This window comes from Euprymna scolopes, chromosome 1 (assembly GCF_053919585.1).
Source record: "Euprymna scolopes isolate OS-2025 chromosome 1, ASM5391958v1, whole genome shotgun sequence".
NCBI lineage: Eukaryota > Metazoa > Mollusca > Cephalopoda > Sepiida > Sepiolidae > Euprymna > Euprymna scolopes.
In genome coordinates this window covers 201,110,744-201,127,391 of record NC_136482.1, presented here as the reverse complement: position 1 = coordinate 201,127,391, position 16,648 = coordinate 201,110,744, and the positions used below count along the sequence as shown (strand labels likewise).

Here is a 16,648-nt window from a genome sequence, read left to right as displayed (position 1 = left end):
GCACCGCCAAAAATGGCCGCAAAATGAAGTTGTTGTTGTTTTTTAAAACTAAATTATATTTATTAAAATCCATTATTTCTGAGTAACTTTTTTTTTCCAGAAAGATAAAACCCTGAATTTTATCATATAGAAAACAGAATAATGTAAAACCTTTTCTACTATTTTTAATTAAATTTTAAATGTTAAATTTTCCCAAAAAGTTAACAATTGACATTTTGGTACTCCTGCAGTATTTTACCCACCGATTTCACGATCTTAGCCGAGCGTTGATCGACATCCGTCGGAAAACGCCGGAACATGGCGAGCGGTACGATACTCTATCAGCCAATCAGGGCGCTTCAAACGAACGCGCAGCAGACGAATAATTTTCATTGAAATTACACACATAGCGTTTCATTTCAGTTATTTTATTGTTCAAAGTAAAAATACGCAGCCTTTCATTTCAGCTATTTAATTTAGCGATATCAAATCGCGGAAGGCTACCCGGTTGGGAAGGAGCTTCTTTCCACATCCTCTGAAAACCCTTTGCTCCCTACTTTGCCTCTACAGTCAGTAGAAAATCTTCCAGTCGGAACTAAAGATAAACAGTAATTGTTGTCCCCCCCCCCTACAAACATTGCTGAAAAAAAAAAAAAAAAAAAAAAATTGTTGTTACTGTTTAATAACGTTTTGTTAAAAACAAACAAAAAAAAAAACATTGAAGTGTTTATTACTGTTGCTTACCCCCCCCCAAAAAAAAAGCTATCGGAAAACAAAATGAACCAAAAAAAAAAAAAATATTCAACAAAATAAATTTATTTTACTTTAAAAACACTTACGGTAAGTGTTTGTGATTTATTTTATCCAACTTTTTTGTATTAATTTCATCCATTTTGTTGTGTGTGTGTAATATCTTTTCCTTGTAATGTTGTTGCTATTCACATACTTTTAGCGTTCTTGCACCGTAGCTCCGAATTCTCGGCTTTCGTCGGCGTTAACGCCAAAAGCGTTCATCAACGCTCGGCTAAGATCGTGAAATCGGTGGGTAAAATACTGCAGGAGTACCGACATTTTTTGTCTTGCACAAAAAACGTACTTAAATATTAAAAAAAAAAAAGGTTTTTGAAATAATTAATTAATTTATTTATTGTCTAACTAAGATTTAGGATGATTTTCTAAGAGAATATGCAAAAATATTATAATATAAGTACCTGAATTTCAAATAATTCCACTTATTCATATAGGTAACCAGATATTTCGCGTCGATGTAGAGTCTAGATCGACTCTGTTTACGTTTGCGTTTGATAAGAAGACAACTATGGAAGACCAAACAGGCCAAAAAAACTTATTTTTCAGTGACGAAAATTTCAATGTATTATTAAGCTGAGGCTGGCCAGTACCAGATGGGTGACCATTTGTATGAGTTTGGTTTTTAATGTGTATGTGTGTGGGGGCCAGGCTCCCCAAAATGGGGGGGGGGGGCAATTTAAAACAGAATAAAAAAAAATTATTTCAGCGTGTTTAGTCCACCGTAGTCGAAAGGCGGCAAACGTTTTCAAACGGGATCGAAAAAAATGATGCTATTTTTAACACAAAGGGCACAATATTTATCGAATTTTTTTTTTGTATCGATTATTCAAAGTATGCCCTGTTTAATAATGGTCATGCATTATTCGGCTCGCTAAAAAAAAATTGTTGATTTATTTATCAAAAATTTTAAAATGGCTTTTTTCGTATAAATATTAAAAAAATTTTTTTTGTTTTGCTTAACTTAAATTAATTATTTTACTTAACATATTCACCGAATTTCACACTTCAAAACTCAAAAGCGGGATAATTAAACACAATCGAAGTTCTGATATTCAGACGTCAAAATAAGGTATGCAAACATTTTTTTTTTTTTTTTAATCTATAATTCTGTCCCTTACAACAACACAATATGTTTTGTTCAGTTTCAGATGATTATTTTAAGCATATTTGTTCCCACTTCAAAACAAGGGAGGGGGTTGTAAGCAAAAAAATATATAAATATCGTTTATGAAAAATAAGTACACTGCTATAAAGTTCATTCTTCTCCTAATAATCGCTGAAAATTTCGTATTGATCGGATAATTACCTGATTTTTGGTAGATTTTTAAAAAGACGGTCCGTCAAAAAGTACTGACCTGCCCCTCCCCCGTTTTGGCGGTGCCTACTATATTATTTTGTTTTACTAAGCAATACCAAACCATTTTTTTTTCTTTACATCCAATAAACTCAAATCAAGTATTGTTGAAAAGAGCATAAAAAAACAAAAAATATTTGTAAAAATTGGTCTACTAGAACTGAATTTATGACCATTCAAAGTATAAAAAATGTGTGGTTCACTGGACATTTTGCTTTAAGTCAGTTCTATTAAATGCATATAAACTTGTAACTGAGAATGGTAGGAAATTTTCACAGTTCACAGACTAACCCTCATTAAAAAGCTGCATCTCCAGATCTTTTTAAGATATTTTGATAAAATTTTAAACATATTATCATAACACCATGAAGGTTCAGATGGTTGTAGTTACGACCTTCTCACTAGTTAACATAGGTAAGATAAGTTATTCTTTAACTGAATAAAGGGTTTGTGTGTTTTGTATAATATTTATTTTTAACTCATTGTCGAGACTTCAAATATTTCAAGAAACATCACGGCAATTTTTCTTGTTCTCATGTAACGCTCAACACTATTTGTTTTTCAAACAAATATTTACAACACCAAAAAGTTATCGAGGAAGGTAGAAGAGTAACTTATCTTGCCTTCGGTAACATTAATTTGTTATATATTTTTTTACATTTTGATACCTCTATGGATTGTAAAATAAACTTAATAAATGTTATCCTAGACAAGATAAGTTATTCTTTTATTCACCTTGATAAGTGGTTTGCTTTATCTTATTTAGAATCGTTTTTTACTTAAGTAAAAAAAAAAAAAAAAAAAAGTGGTGTCGAGTGAAGCCGTTTGAATCAAAATTAAACAAAAACAATTTTTTAACAAAATCAAACAAAATTACGGCGTTATTTTTGTAATATTATTTTCAAGTTAAATTCAAGTTTTACGATATCCTTTTTTATTGCATTGTTAGCTGAAAGTACAGGATAGTTACAAAACACACTCTCCATGTTAAGAAGAGGTTTCTAAATAATAACGTCGGTAGAATATAATTATATTTTTTTATTAAATTGTTAGCTGAAAGTAAAGGATAGTTACAAAACACCTTATCCCCATGCTAAGAATGGGTTTCTAAATAAAGCATTTCAGAAGTTTGGGGTACTGTTTTAGAGTCGCAGATCCCCCCCCCCCCTTCACTTAAAAATTTACCAAAATTCAGGAAATCAGCCAACTTTAATGAAGTTTCCAGTATTTATTAATTAACAGTAACAGAATATAATATAAATATGTATAAAAATAATAACATTTTTGGGCGTCTTATTTGTTGCATTAAACATTCTTATCACGTTTAAATGTGTTTTTCATTTAGTTTTATACAAATAAACTTTCTGTACGTATGCACTTATGTTACCGTGTTGAAATAATGTTATTATTTAGAAATCCAGTCTTAAGATGGGAGAGAAAGGTATTTTGTAATTATTCTGTATTTTCACCTAATAAATCAATTATAAAAAAGATATTGTAAACTTGAATTTAACTGGAAACTATTTTTTAAAAGTAACACGGTAACATAAGTGCTTAAGTACTAAATTTTCTTCTATTCATTTTTCTGCTTGAATTGAATTCTTTTTTCTGACGCTAAAATAAAACATTACCAAAAATATTATTTTTTTTTTCATAATCCAAAACTAATGTTTTCTAAATAATTAAAAATATAAAAAATTTATACTCATGACGGCATTACACATTGCTCATGACGTACAGCACTCAGAAAACAATCGAATATTGGTGCTTGCTATCATTCCTAACGATCCACACGTAAAATGTTCTCTACCAAGTCTTTTCAAATTTTATAAAAAAAGAAATCATATATTGGCTATTACATGAAGTTTCTATCTTGATTTATTTTTGAACTAGGAAGTCTAAACTTCAAGATGTTCTAACTTTTGACTGTAAAGTTGCACATATTTTGTTCAAATTTTGTGATAAAGACATTTCTTTTCTCTTATTGTTTTAAAAATATGAAACCTCATCGACTAGCAGAACTTCCCTGTCGAGTATTTATATGAACAGACTTAAAACATGTACATCCAAAAAGTCATCTACCACTCGCAGACACGCCGTTGCTGCGTGTTTCGTTGTTAATAGGCGAAATTAAATTGCAATTTCTTGGAATATACAAATCACACCAAAATATATTAAAACACCGTTTTAAAGAAAATTTTATTTTGAATCCAGTCTTATGATTGACGTAGGAGAAATTTACTAATTACTGATTTAAAAACTATAATTGTCAGATTAAGTAGCAAAATGTGCTTTGTCCAATGCTAAACCGTACATCGTTTGGTATTACTAGTTTTATTATTATCTGACGATGTGTAACTAATTGTCTAGTGCTAAATAATAAAATATTCAATGCGGTTAAAAATTAATATCATCCCCCATAAGAAAATCTGGTATTTTTTACGACCCAATCCAACGTAGTTTACCTTCTAAAAAGAAATCAAAATTTACTTTTAGGGGCTAATATGGTACAATGGCCTTTACAGATAATATGGAAGAAGGATTTTTTAAATAATAAAATTTTTTCATTTTAAAGTGGGGGATAATTTTCCTATAAAAATTTAATGTAAAATGAGCACCTACTTCTTGGCCATGTAGTGGTCAACGAGATATGTAACCGTAAGGATTTGTTTGTTGGCAGTGAGGGAAAGGGGGCGGTCATAAGTTCCATAGATTTTAAAAACACAGATGCTTCAAACATTGGGGGAGGAGCTTAAAATTTACAACTCTACAATTTCCACTTTTTTATAAGATTTGCCTTGGCAAAATCTCACCATTAAATATTATTTCCTAATATTTTTAAGGCTCTTAACATACAAAAAAAATTAGGGTGGACTTATATAATATCCCCTCCTTGCATTTTTTCATTTTGTCTTTTTTGCAATGAATTATCGACTGGATGCTGCTGCTGCTGCTGCTCTGTCATATCAAAACAATCGTTACTCTTTTATAATTTGACTCGGATTCTTGGAAATACCAATGGAGATGGATCAGGTGAGACTGACAATCATCCGTTAAAGCCAAGCGTTGTTCAAATGTTGAAACATTTTTATTTATTTATTTTTTATGTAATGTTTTTGGTATTTTTTCGATGATGTTAAGGGGGGAAGTTTTTTCTGATTATTTATTTTTTTAATTCATTGGCTGGGCGTTTGATTAACCAATAAAAAAAGCGCTATTGAAATGAGAGTAGACGACTTTCGAATTGGAAGAAAGTGAAGAAACAAAAAAGCTGATAAACAAATTTAGTTTCAAACTTGCTAAACAGAAAATGACAGGCATGGAAATAAATCTATGCATGTTTTTTTTTGTTTTTGTTTTTTTTTACACAGTGATCACCACTTATCAAGGCCCGGAAGCCACTCAGGGATAAGGGTTATTGCAAGTACATTACGTTAGTGTGGAGATTTGATGAAGTGTTTACTTAAGGGGGCGGTTCATTAGGAATTTGTTAACATTGGACTTGAAGACATCCAAGTTGTAGTCCGGAGGGAAGCAGGCAGACGGAACAAAGTTCCACAGGCGTGCAGTTCTAAGAAAGAAGCTTTGTTCATGGAATCCGCGTTTTGATTTAGGCACAGATATAGAGTGGGGGAAATTTTTCACAGTGGATTCAGCTAGACGGGTGTTTTTCGTGAAAGATTGGCGAGAGGGGGGACCAGGGGTTGGAGTTCAGACGAGCACCTGCCATGAAAATAACGATAAAACAAGGATAGGCTCGCAACGTCTCTTCTGTGGGAGAGAGGTTGCAGGGTAGAGAAAAGGGCATCCCCCACTAAACCACGAAGTCTATTTTGTACTTTGTCAAGGCATGATAGGCTGTTTTTGTTAGAAAAAGAAAAGAAAACAGCGATACAGACAATTTCATATTGTCAGGAAAAGAAACTGCTGTCAAAAAAAAAAAATTAGATGCAGTAATTGTAAACACAGATTGTGCGTTAAGGATGCTTTCTGCTGGAGATGCACAAATGGACAATGCAGACAATGGATCTCCTTTTTTTACATAGGAGTCATTACTTATCAAAGCCCAGAGGCCACTCGAGGATAAGGGTTAAAGAGTGTATAGTAGTCAATGGGGCAATATCACAGTTCAACTTTGATGGAGGGGCTACTCTTTGAGACATAATTTGTAAGGGTATTATGTAGGGAGTTCAGCAGCAAGATGTCTGTTTACATTACACTCGAACTTCTGCATGTCAGTACAGTCAGGGAAATAGAAACAAGTCAGCAGTCATAAGGAAGGGACTATTAGAGTAAAAGGCTTTCTTACATCTAGGGATCTCAACTGTTTAGTGGTGTGATTTTGCTGCTTGGGTTGTTGGAGGTATTTATGCCAAGGGAGTATAATGGATTGTAGTTCATCAGAGCACCTATCATTAAAATACTTGTAAAATAGGCAGAGGGGTGCAATATTTCGTCGATGGGACAGCAGTTGAAGCCTATCTGATAGTTTGGGACCTATCAGGTTGGCAACTCTCTTTTGAACTCTGTCTGAGAGAGAGAGAGACTAGTAGCAGATGCACTAACCCAAATATGGCAATAATACTTCATACATGGGCGAGTGGTGGCCTTGTTAAGTTACAGGATACTCTCAGGCATAAGTAAATTTCTAGCTCGGTAGAAAGAGTCCACCTTCCTTGCAGTTACCTTTGCAATGCTCTCAATGTATCTGTTCTAACTCATTTTTCGTGTGAACATAAAGCTGAGGAGTTTGAACGAAGTACTTTCAAGTAATGTATCATTAGTCATGGGTTTTAGTAGTTGAGAATGTTTCTTGTAGTAATTAAAGGAAACAAGTTTAGTCTTGGCAGCATTGAATGTGACTATCCATTTTATCCCAATTCCACCACAGACACATTTGTCCGGCAAAGAAAGGAAAACAATAAAAAAAAAACAGAAAAAGTCCAATGTGTTTGGCTCAAAGTCTCTAAGGATGATATACTGCAGGTCGGTTGCTGGGTGGTAATGTGTCAATTCTCTCTCTTGCTGGATGTTCACTGAAAAAGATTACTTCTATTTCGTATCATTCATCTGCTGTTAATTCACAAGTTGACAAGCGACAAATGATCAACATGAATGCAAGTTTTAGGTTTATTATAAGACTTAATTATTAAAATTATTCTGATTACAAAGAAAATCTTATTTATGTACAAAATGAGAAAAATAAAATATATGCCATATTTCCTTTTTTACTGGTAGTCTGCTCAATAGAAGTTGAATGGAGCCTATTTTGTTTTTAACAACTGATTTTTCCTCTCATTAGCAGTCGGTCAGGGGACAGGGTGTTTTTCCTCTGGGTTGTGGCAGACTGTAATGAACTCCCAATGACAACTGACCTACAACAACTGGTCTCTCACTTGCTCTACGGCTCCCTTTAAAGGAAGGAGTGGGGAAGGCCCAGGTTTCTCATCCAACCAATCCCTGTTTGTTACGCCATACTCAGATTCACCTTGATTAGCAAACCAGACACACCACCTATGCATACTAAGTAGGTGATTTCCCAACAGACACTAAACTTTTTGATTATGTGGGTCCTCACACATGCCAACCTCGGCCATGACCTTTAACGTCATGTATTTTGTATCAGCAATCAAACCGTTTTTAACTAGCAAGGTCATTTGCTTCTACCAACAGGAAAAAATCAAATAAAATATATGCCATTTTTTTTTCACCAGCATTCTACTCAACAGAACTCAAATGGGGGTCATTTTTGTTTTTGATAACCGATTTTTTTCTCTCATTAGTGGTTGTTCAGTGAACAGGGTATTGGCAGACTGTAATGACAAACTCCCAACAATAACTGATCAACAACAATTGGTTTCTCACCTGCTCTGCAGTTCATTTTAAAGGAAGGGTCAGGAAGGTCTAGGTTTCTCATCCAACCAATCCCTGTTCATTATGCTATACTCCAATTCACCTTGATTGGCTAACCGGCCACACCATCTATGCATACTAATTAGGTGATTTCCTGACAGACACTAAACTTTTGGATTATCTGGGTTCCCACACAGGCCAAGCCTAGATTTGACCTATAAGGTCACTCCGAAACAAACCATGGTTAGATAGCACACAACAATCCTATTCACAAAACAATATTATTGTTTCCGAAATTGATTTTTCCTTCATGTATTTTGTATCAGCAATGAAATCATTTTTAACAAGCAAGGTTATTTGCTAGTACCTCAGGATCACAGACTCAAATATTTTGGCGAAAAAAGGGAGAAGGCTAATGGGGCGATAATTTAATTGATCATTTTTTATTTCTCCACAATTCTTGGAAACTGGTAGAACAGAAGCGGTTTTCCAGTAGTTAGGAAAGCAAGATTTATTAAGGCATGTGCTGAAAAGTTTTGAGAGAACAGGACCTCAGCATTTTTTAAATAGTACAGCTGGGATAAGATCAGGTCTACATGCTTTTGAGATGTCTAGGTTTTTTTATATGTAACTGAGAAGGGGTGATTTTCAGATCATCTAGTGGTGTTTCTCTCCACAGCAAAAAATCTAGGAGGGAGTGATTTGCCTGGTCTAAAGTAGAGTTGCAGGCAAACCAACGGGCAAGCAGATAAGCCTTCTTAGTTGGTGTGCAAACAATTTCAGGATTGGTGGATAGTAGAGGAATTGTTAATTGCCCATTATTTACTACGCTCTTATAGATTTACCAGAAGAAGCTTAACAGCACATAAATTTCTACTTTAGTTACTGTTTCATCATTGGTATCAGATTGACTTTCTTTCTGAAGATGTTCTGCTGTCATAACCTTCCTCTAATAAAAGGACACTAGTAGAGACATAGGTTTTTAACATGTCAGCATTCCATCCACCAGGACAAACGATGAACTGATTATTTCTGTTACCCAATTCTGATATAGTGATTCTTTGGTGTCTTCGTCTCCAACCTGGTTAAAGACTGTGTTCAGCACCTACTGATGGTGGCATATCTGTCATTCCAAAACAGGTAGAAAGCCCTCTGGTATCAGAGAACCTCTACAGTGCAGGTGTAATATTTTGCTCCTTGTTAGGAGAGTCGTTGGTATTCATGTAGAGAGGGAACTAGTTCTATGAGTTTATCGAAGCACATTCCATTGAAATACTTGATAAAACGCACAGTAGATGAAAGTTGTGGCAATTCGAACAGGGGCTTGAGCTTTGTTGACAAGGCAAAGCCTATTTGATTTGATTGTCCAAATAAAGATTTTTATGGACCATCGTCTGTCTATAGAGACAATAAATGCAATGTGGAAACTATACACACAACGATTCACGAGAAACGGAAGATGTGTACAAAGTTTGCTTCGAGGCTGCTCAGTGAAGATCAGAAAGAAAAACGTTGTCATGACAGCAAAGAGATCGTCAAGTTGATCAATTCAGATCCATAAGAAAAATCTTGTGTTATGTTAGATAATATAAAATGCGTAGTTGTAACAACAAAATAATTAAATGTGTATTCGTATATTTAATACATAAATTATTTGCTTCGTTTATATCTTTTTGTAGAAATTAAATTTAATTTATATGAAATCCTTGCACAATTCTGTCACCAAATAAAATAACTAGTCACAAAACAATGTATAAGTAATATCCCCTAAAAAAGTTGCTAGTTACTTTTAACTGACTGACCATAATACGCTCCTTAATGTGTAGTGATGTATAAATGCTTATGTAAAACAAAAAATATATATATTAAGGGGACTCTGCAAAACATTATATAAACTACAATGTTAATACTCATCGAGGAAATAATCATAACCTAATGCGAGACTATAGCCTGCCAAACTAACAGTCAGAAATACTGGCAGCCTTCATATGTACTTTTTTGGTATAATATATTCTTTTTACCTAAACCAAGTTGTATGTGTTTTTTAATATTCTCGTTTCTTATTTTTCTTTGTATTTCTTTTTGTAGCTTTTTCTATTTTCCTTTTTTATTACTATAACATCTTTTTCTTTTTGTATTTCTGTTTAAAACATTTTTAATTTGTATTTTTATTAATAGCATTTCTTTATTTGTATTTGTGTTTATAGCATCATTCTTTTTATTTATTTGCAGATATTAACTCTGATAGCAAATGATTTTCCAGGTCAGCAAATAATATACACTTTAAAAGTTTTTACATTTAAATCTGCATGCAAACACAGAAAAATCATATTCTTTTCAAGTTGTACATCAAGAGAATTTAAATCTAAAAGAGAGAAAGGGTATGCATTAAAAGTGTTACTGATTTGTATTTGTAAAATCTCTATAAAAGTACATGCGAGCACAGAACAGAGAAAGCTTGTTCTTGTAAGACTCAGAATCCCAAGTTTTTGCAAATAGGTCTTCATATAGACATGGAAAAACATGTTGAAAAACAATATTCTTGTCAAGTTTGTGGGTGGACATTTTCACAGACTTGTAATCTGAAATCTCATATGAGAACTCATACAGGTGAGCGACCATATTTTTGTCAGGTTTGTGGAGCTTCTTTTTCAGAAAATGGTACTCTAAGGAACCACATGCGAACACATACAGGAGAAAAACCATATTCTTGTCAGATTTGTGGAGCCTCTTTTTCACAAAATGGTTCTCTCAAATATCACCAGCATATACACGTAGGCAAAAAACAATACTCTTGTCAGATTTGTGGAGCCTCTTTCTTACAAAATGGTTCTCTCAAAATCCACCAGAAAATGCACACAGGTGAAAAACCATATTCTTGTCAGATTTGTGGAGCCTCTTTTTTACAAAATGGTTCTCTCAAAATTCATAAGCGAATACACACAGGCGAAAAACCATATTCTTGTCAGATTTGTCAAGCTGCATTTACAAGTAGTTCTAACCTGAAAAGACACAAAACAAGTCATACTTTGGAAAAACCATATACTTGTAAAGTTTGTGACTCTGCATTTAAAAATTCAACGCATCTAAAAGATCATGTCCGCATACACACAGGTGAGAAACCATATTCTTGTCAGATTTGCGGAGATTCTTTCTCAAAAAGTGGTACTCTAAGGAACCACATGCGAACACATACAGGAGAAGAAGAAAAAACATATTCTTTTCAGGTTTGTGGAGCTTCTTTTTCAGAAAATTCTTTGAATGTCTAGTAGATATCAACTCCGGGTATCTTCAGTCTCTTTGTACAGGGGTTTGTCGGGAAATCTGACATGAGGATGATTCAAGTTTTAAGTAAACCCTGACCAAACAGTCAAACAAAAATGAAAATGAAAAATTTTAAATCTACTAACTGCCAGGATGTCGCCCAGAAAAAAAGATCTCCTTAGCATGACTATGCACTGGGTCATATGAGGAAAGCAATGGTGCACCTTCTCATAGTGATGTTACCACAAGTAACAACACTAAGCTGGATACTCCACCAGACCAAACCAACTCTAGTCCTGGAATTCAGCAAAACCAAACAAGGACCACCAAAAAATGGAACTATAATCTTGTAAAGTTGTCTGTTGAGGCGAAGAAAATTATTCTTCACTGTTTCGCCTACTCAAGGTATGAGAAATGGGGAAGAAAGAAAAATGATATATTTGAGGCTCAAATAATATCTTCTCTCTTACCTATAGAAAAGGTATTGGGGACAACAACCAAAAACTTAGTCTTGTTCGTGTCAAAGATATATAAATATCTCACAAAAGAGGTAAGTGTGATGTCCACAATAAAGGGACATAACTCTAAGAGTTATTTACCTTTAGACATGCACGCTCTCTAATAAAAGTAAGCTCGGACAGCAGTTCTCTGGCGACCAAGCTGTTGTTAACACCTATGTCTGCGTTGTCTTTCTTTCATGCTGCTTGATTCTCTGGCACGAGAAATAATTTTTCATGACGAGCTCGCGCTACATAATTTTCAGAATTTAATACGAAAAAAAATTTTTCGGAATTAATACAAAAAAAAATGGCCAGCAGTGGTTTACCAGTTTTCCCCAGTTTTAGCATACATGCAGAGCAAACCACAACTGTCGCTCATTGGAAAAAATGGATAGAAAGTCAGAAGGAAGGCGCTAAGGGACAACTCTATGCTAAAGCAAGTCCTGGACGAAGCTAGGGCAATCGAACTGGCATATATGCATGCCGCAGACATGGAGAATAATGAACTACATGCTCTTTACAGCAACGAGAACTGCACACGTCTCACATGTGGAAATAGCAAAAATTTCAACACCAACGGCAGTAAAGACAATTGTTGTGAACACGCGCGGCAAAACAGTTGCCATGACACCTTGAAGAATCGACCGTGTGATGGACAAAAAAAAGATGGACAGCAAACATGTCACTATTGTGGATACTCTTCTACACACCCGACTTGTTCAGCCCGAGGAAATGAATGCAAGAAAAACCACTTTGCGAGAGCATACAAAGCAAAGCCGGTAAGAGTAATTCCTTTCACCAATCCTTCCCTCGGTATTCCCCTCTACGTCTAGTGACGAGTCTGTGTACTCGGTGAAATTTACACCATCAATTAAGACACCAAAAGTTACCGCCCTTGTCAATAATTCCCCTGTAATGTTTGTGGTAGACATGGGTGCTAGTGTCAATATAATTGATGGACACATATATGATGGTTTAAAACACAAACCACATATAAACAGAACAACGACCCAGATATTTGCGTACAGATCTAAACATGCCATACCCATCTGAGGATTTATTAATGCGAGCATAAAATTTCGTGATAAATCCTGTAGGGCTAAGATATTTGTCGTCGACAGCGACAATTCTTTAGTTGGACTGCAGAACATCTTGAGCGGTCATTCTGCTGAAGCACTGGGAATGATAACGTTTAACTTCACGTTCCATGTGACGGTTCCAATTCAAGATGAGTTCCCCACACAGTTTGATGGAAAGATGGGAAAAATTTCTGGAGTTACCATTAATCTCCACATTGACTCATCGGTTTCCCCTGTAACTCAGCAACACTGCAGGATACCTTTCCATGTGAGAAAAGATGTGGAGACGGAACTCAAACGTCTCAGAGAAATGGATGTGATTGAAGAAGTCACTGGACCTACCCCCTGGGTTAGATCGGTTGTGGTAGTTCCCAAGAAAAATGGTACTGTACGAATTTGCGTCAACATGAGAAAAGCAAATGAAGCCATTCAACGGATAAAACATCCAATGCCAACCATAGACGACTTAATAGCAGACTTAAATGTACAGTTTTCAGCAAACTAAACCTCTCCAATGCTTATCATCAACTAGAACTGGAAGAGATATATAACGTCATTTGCCATGCATGCAGGTTTATTTCGTTACAAGCGTCTGTTTTGGTGTGAATGCAGCCTCTGAACTATTTCAAAAAGCTATATCAGACCTCCTTGGAGACATCCCAGGAGTGAAAAACCTATCAGATGACATAATAATTTATGCACGTGACCAGCCATCACATTACATCAGCTTGAGGAACACCCTGAAACGTCTACAAGAAGTAGGAGCCAAGCTGAACAAAGAAAAATGCCTTTTTTCTGTACGGAAACTGACTTTCTTCGGACACATTTTCAGTGAGAATGGAGTGTCCCCTGACCCAGAGAAAATCTCTGCTATTACAAAATGCAAGTCTCCAAGGAACATTAGTGAAGTCAGATCATTCTTGGGCATGACACAGTATACTAATTGGAGATGGACAGAAGAAGAAGAAGCAGCTGCAAACAAGTTAAAGGAAGCTTTGACTGGAGCTGAGGTGATGGCGTACTTCGACCTGCAGAAAGACACTGACATCCTGGTAGATGCAAGGCCAGTTGGATTAGGTGCAGTTCTGACACAAGCTGGGAAGGTTCTATGCTATGCCTGTCGTGCCCTCACAGATGTAGAACAGCTATACTCTCAAACTGAGAGAGAGATGTTAGCCGTCGTATATGCAGCTGAACATTTTCATCTCTATTTATATGGAGCAAGATTCAAAATCACCACCGACCATCATCCTGTTCTTGGGATTGTGAAAAGTCTTAAACCGACAACACATACCATCTAAAGACAATGTAGCAGAAGCATACAAAAGGTATCTAGCTCAGAATACAATACCAAAATCTTTAACTCTTGAAGAAGTCAAACAAGCCACAGAACAGGACCCGCAGTTACAAAAGGTCACGGTTGCTGTTAAAGATGGATGATGGAATGATCCCTAGCTGTCAAGTTTTTCCCCATTCAAGGATGAAATTTCAATACACAATGATCTCGTCCTTTGAGAACACCAGCTTGTAATTTCCTCAAAATTAAGAAAGAGATCAGTCAATATAGCCCATCAATCTCACCAGGGCATGGTCAAAACCAAGCAACTAATGAGGAAAAAGGTGTTATTCACAGAAATCGATAGACTGGTGGAGGAAGCAATACACGGATGCATTCCCTACCAAGCCTCAGACCCAAGGCACATGAGCCGCGAACCCGTACACTCCTCACCACTACCAGTTGCACCATGGACTGAAATCTCAGTCAATTTTGCAGGTCTGTTCCCATCAGGTGACTATGTGTTAGTCATAATCGACGATCACAGCCGATTCCCTGAAGTGGAGGTAATACCCTCAATATCTGCGTGTACAGTCATTCCCCGTTTAAACATGATCTTTGCTAGACAAGGATATCCGATCGTTCTAAAATCCGATCATGGTCCGCCATTTCAAGGACAAGACTTTAGAGACTTAGCGGCACAAGCAGGTTTCAAACATAGATGCATTACACCTCTATGGCCTGAGGCAAATGGTGAAGTAGAGCGTTTTATGCGCACCCTAAAAAATATGTTCTTGCGGCCACGGTGAAAGGCCATAACTGGAAGACCCAGTTACCATATTTCCTAAGGAAATATAGAGCCACCTCCTCATACCACCACAAAAATATCTCCATTTGAAGCTTGTATGGGCCGAAAAATAAACATCGGCATACCAAATGGTATCGAAAGCCCAGTAACAGGACTGATGCATGAAAAAATAAAAGAAAATGACTCCAAGGGAAAGGAGAAGATGAAGGGGTACGCCGATAGAAAGACAAAAACAACAGCTCTCAGGCTGGGTGATAAGGTCTTCAGATAGAAGAAGCAAAACAAACTGTCACCACCATACAATCCTAAACCATATACCAAAAATGAAGGGAAGTATGATAACGGTTCAGAGAGGAAATCACCAAGTGACTAGAAACTCTTCTTTGCGTAAATGCATAACACTTAGGGATGAAAACCCTGACTCTGAAGGTGAGTACAATCCACACGCCCCAGAAGACCTGGAAACGCCCAAAACACAAATAGCTGACCAAGTACCGAGATGAAATCCATCTTAGAAAAGACTGCCTCCAGCCAGATTAAAAGACTTCATAATGTAAGTTAAAAAAATAGTAAAAAGTAAAATAAGACAGGTTGTCCCACCAAGATGGGGAGGGATGTGATGTCCACAAGTAAAGGGATATAACCTCAAGAGTTATCTACCTTTGGGCATGCGCGCTCTCTCATAAAAGTAAGCTTGGACGGCTGTTCTCTGGCGACCGAGTCGTTATTAATACCTATGTCTGCGATGTCTTCCTTTCATGCTGTTTGATTCCCGCCAGACGGGAGTCCCCAACATAATAGTAAGAGATGCAATAGAGCTAAAGGATCTTGACTAGACGAATGTGGACTTTTGCCAAAGGGATACATTCAAATTTACTCAAACCCAGTGGAGCAGGAAGGATAAATGAACGATTATATGGGCGATGGAATATGCAAAAATTAAGTATTCAAAACTCAAGGAAAGATGTCAAGCAAAAGGAGAAAATAGGGAAGACTTGTCTAATTTTTGTTGCATATTAAAGAATATACCAAGACTTGAAAAAGTAGATAAAAAGATTGCAGCAGTTGAAGAAGGTAGAAATTGTACTTATTATGATGGGAACCCTGGGGACAAAAGGATTGGACAAGTGGGTTGAGAAAGTTGGTATCAATTGCAATGTTGAGGTATTTCCAAAGATTGCCTTGTTGGGAAGCACTAGAATCTTGCAGAAATTGCTGAGAGACTGAGCAAACAATATGCTGTATATTTGTTAGGATCCGCCTATCAGTATAAAATCGGCAATACTAACAGCTGGACACAAAATGTGAAGAAGAATACACAATGCACGACAATAATGAAAACAGCTGAAATATAAAGAGTAATCCTCAAATGTGGAAAGTGCCGCACATTGTTAACAATACGAAAGACATGTTACTGCTGACTTTCGAGGTCTTCCGGTAAAGTGCTTTCCCTTAATAAAATGTACTAATAATCTTACTTAATTGTTTATCTCTTTCTTTATAACATTTCTGTCACTATATTTTAACTTACTATTGTCATGATATAGATTATTTGGGTTTGTATTACTATACGCATAGATTCGAAAAAGTTGTCAAAAAAAAACAAATATATAATAAACAAATATTATCAAAGGCAAGATACGTTACTTTTCTACCAAACTGAATAATCGTTTTAGTGTTTTTATTTAATGTAAAATATTTATTCGACTTCAACTTCTGAAACTC

At 35.8% G+C, this 16,648-nt stretch overlaps 1 protein-coding gene across 1 annotated transcript in view; it reads left to right on the top strand.

Annotated features, from left to right (window-relative positions):
• The window catches only part of LOC145282993 (uncharacterized), a 29,246-nt gene extending 12,846 nt beyond the window's left edge, over positions 1-16,400 (top strand). The window contains exon 2 of the mRNA XM_080132262.1: positions 10,418-16,400. Within this exon, the coding sequence (XP_079988388.1) occupies positions 10,418-11,265 (848 nt within the window). The 3' untranslated portion in view covers positions 11,266-16,400. The remainder of the gene's footprint in view (positions 1-10,417) is intronic.
• The last annotated feature ends 248 nt before the right edge of the window (positions 16,401-16,648 follow it).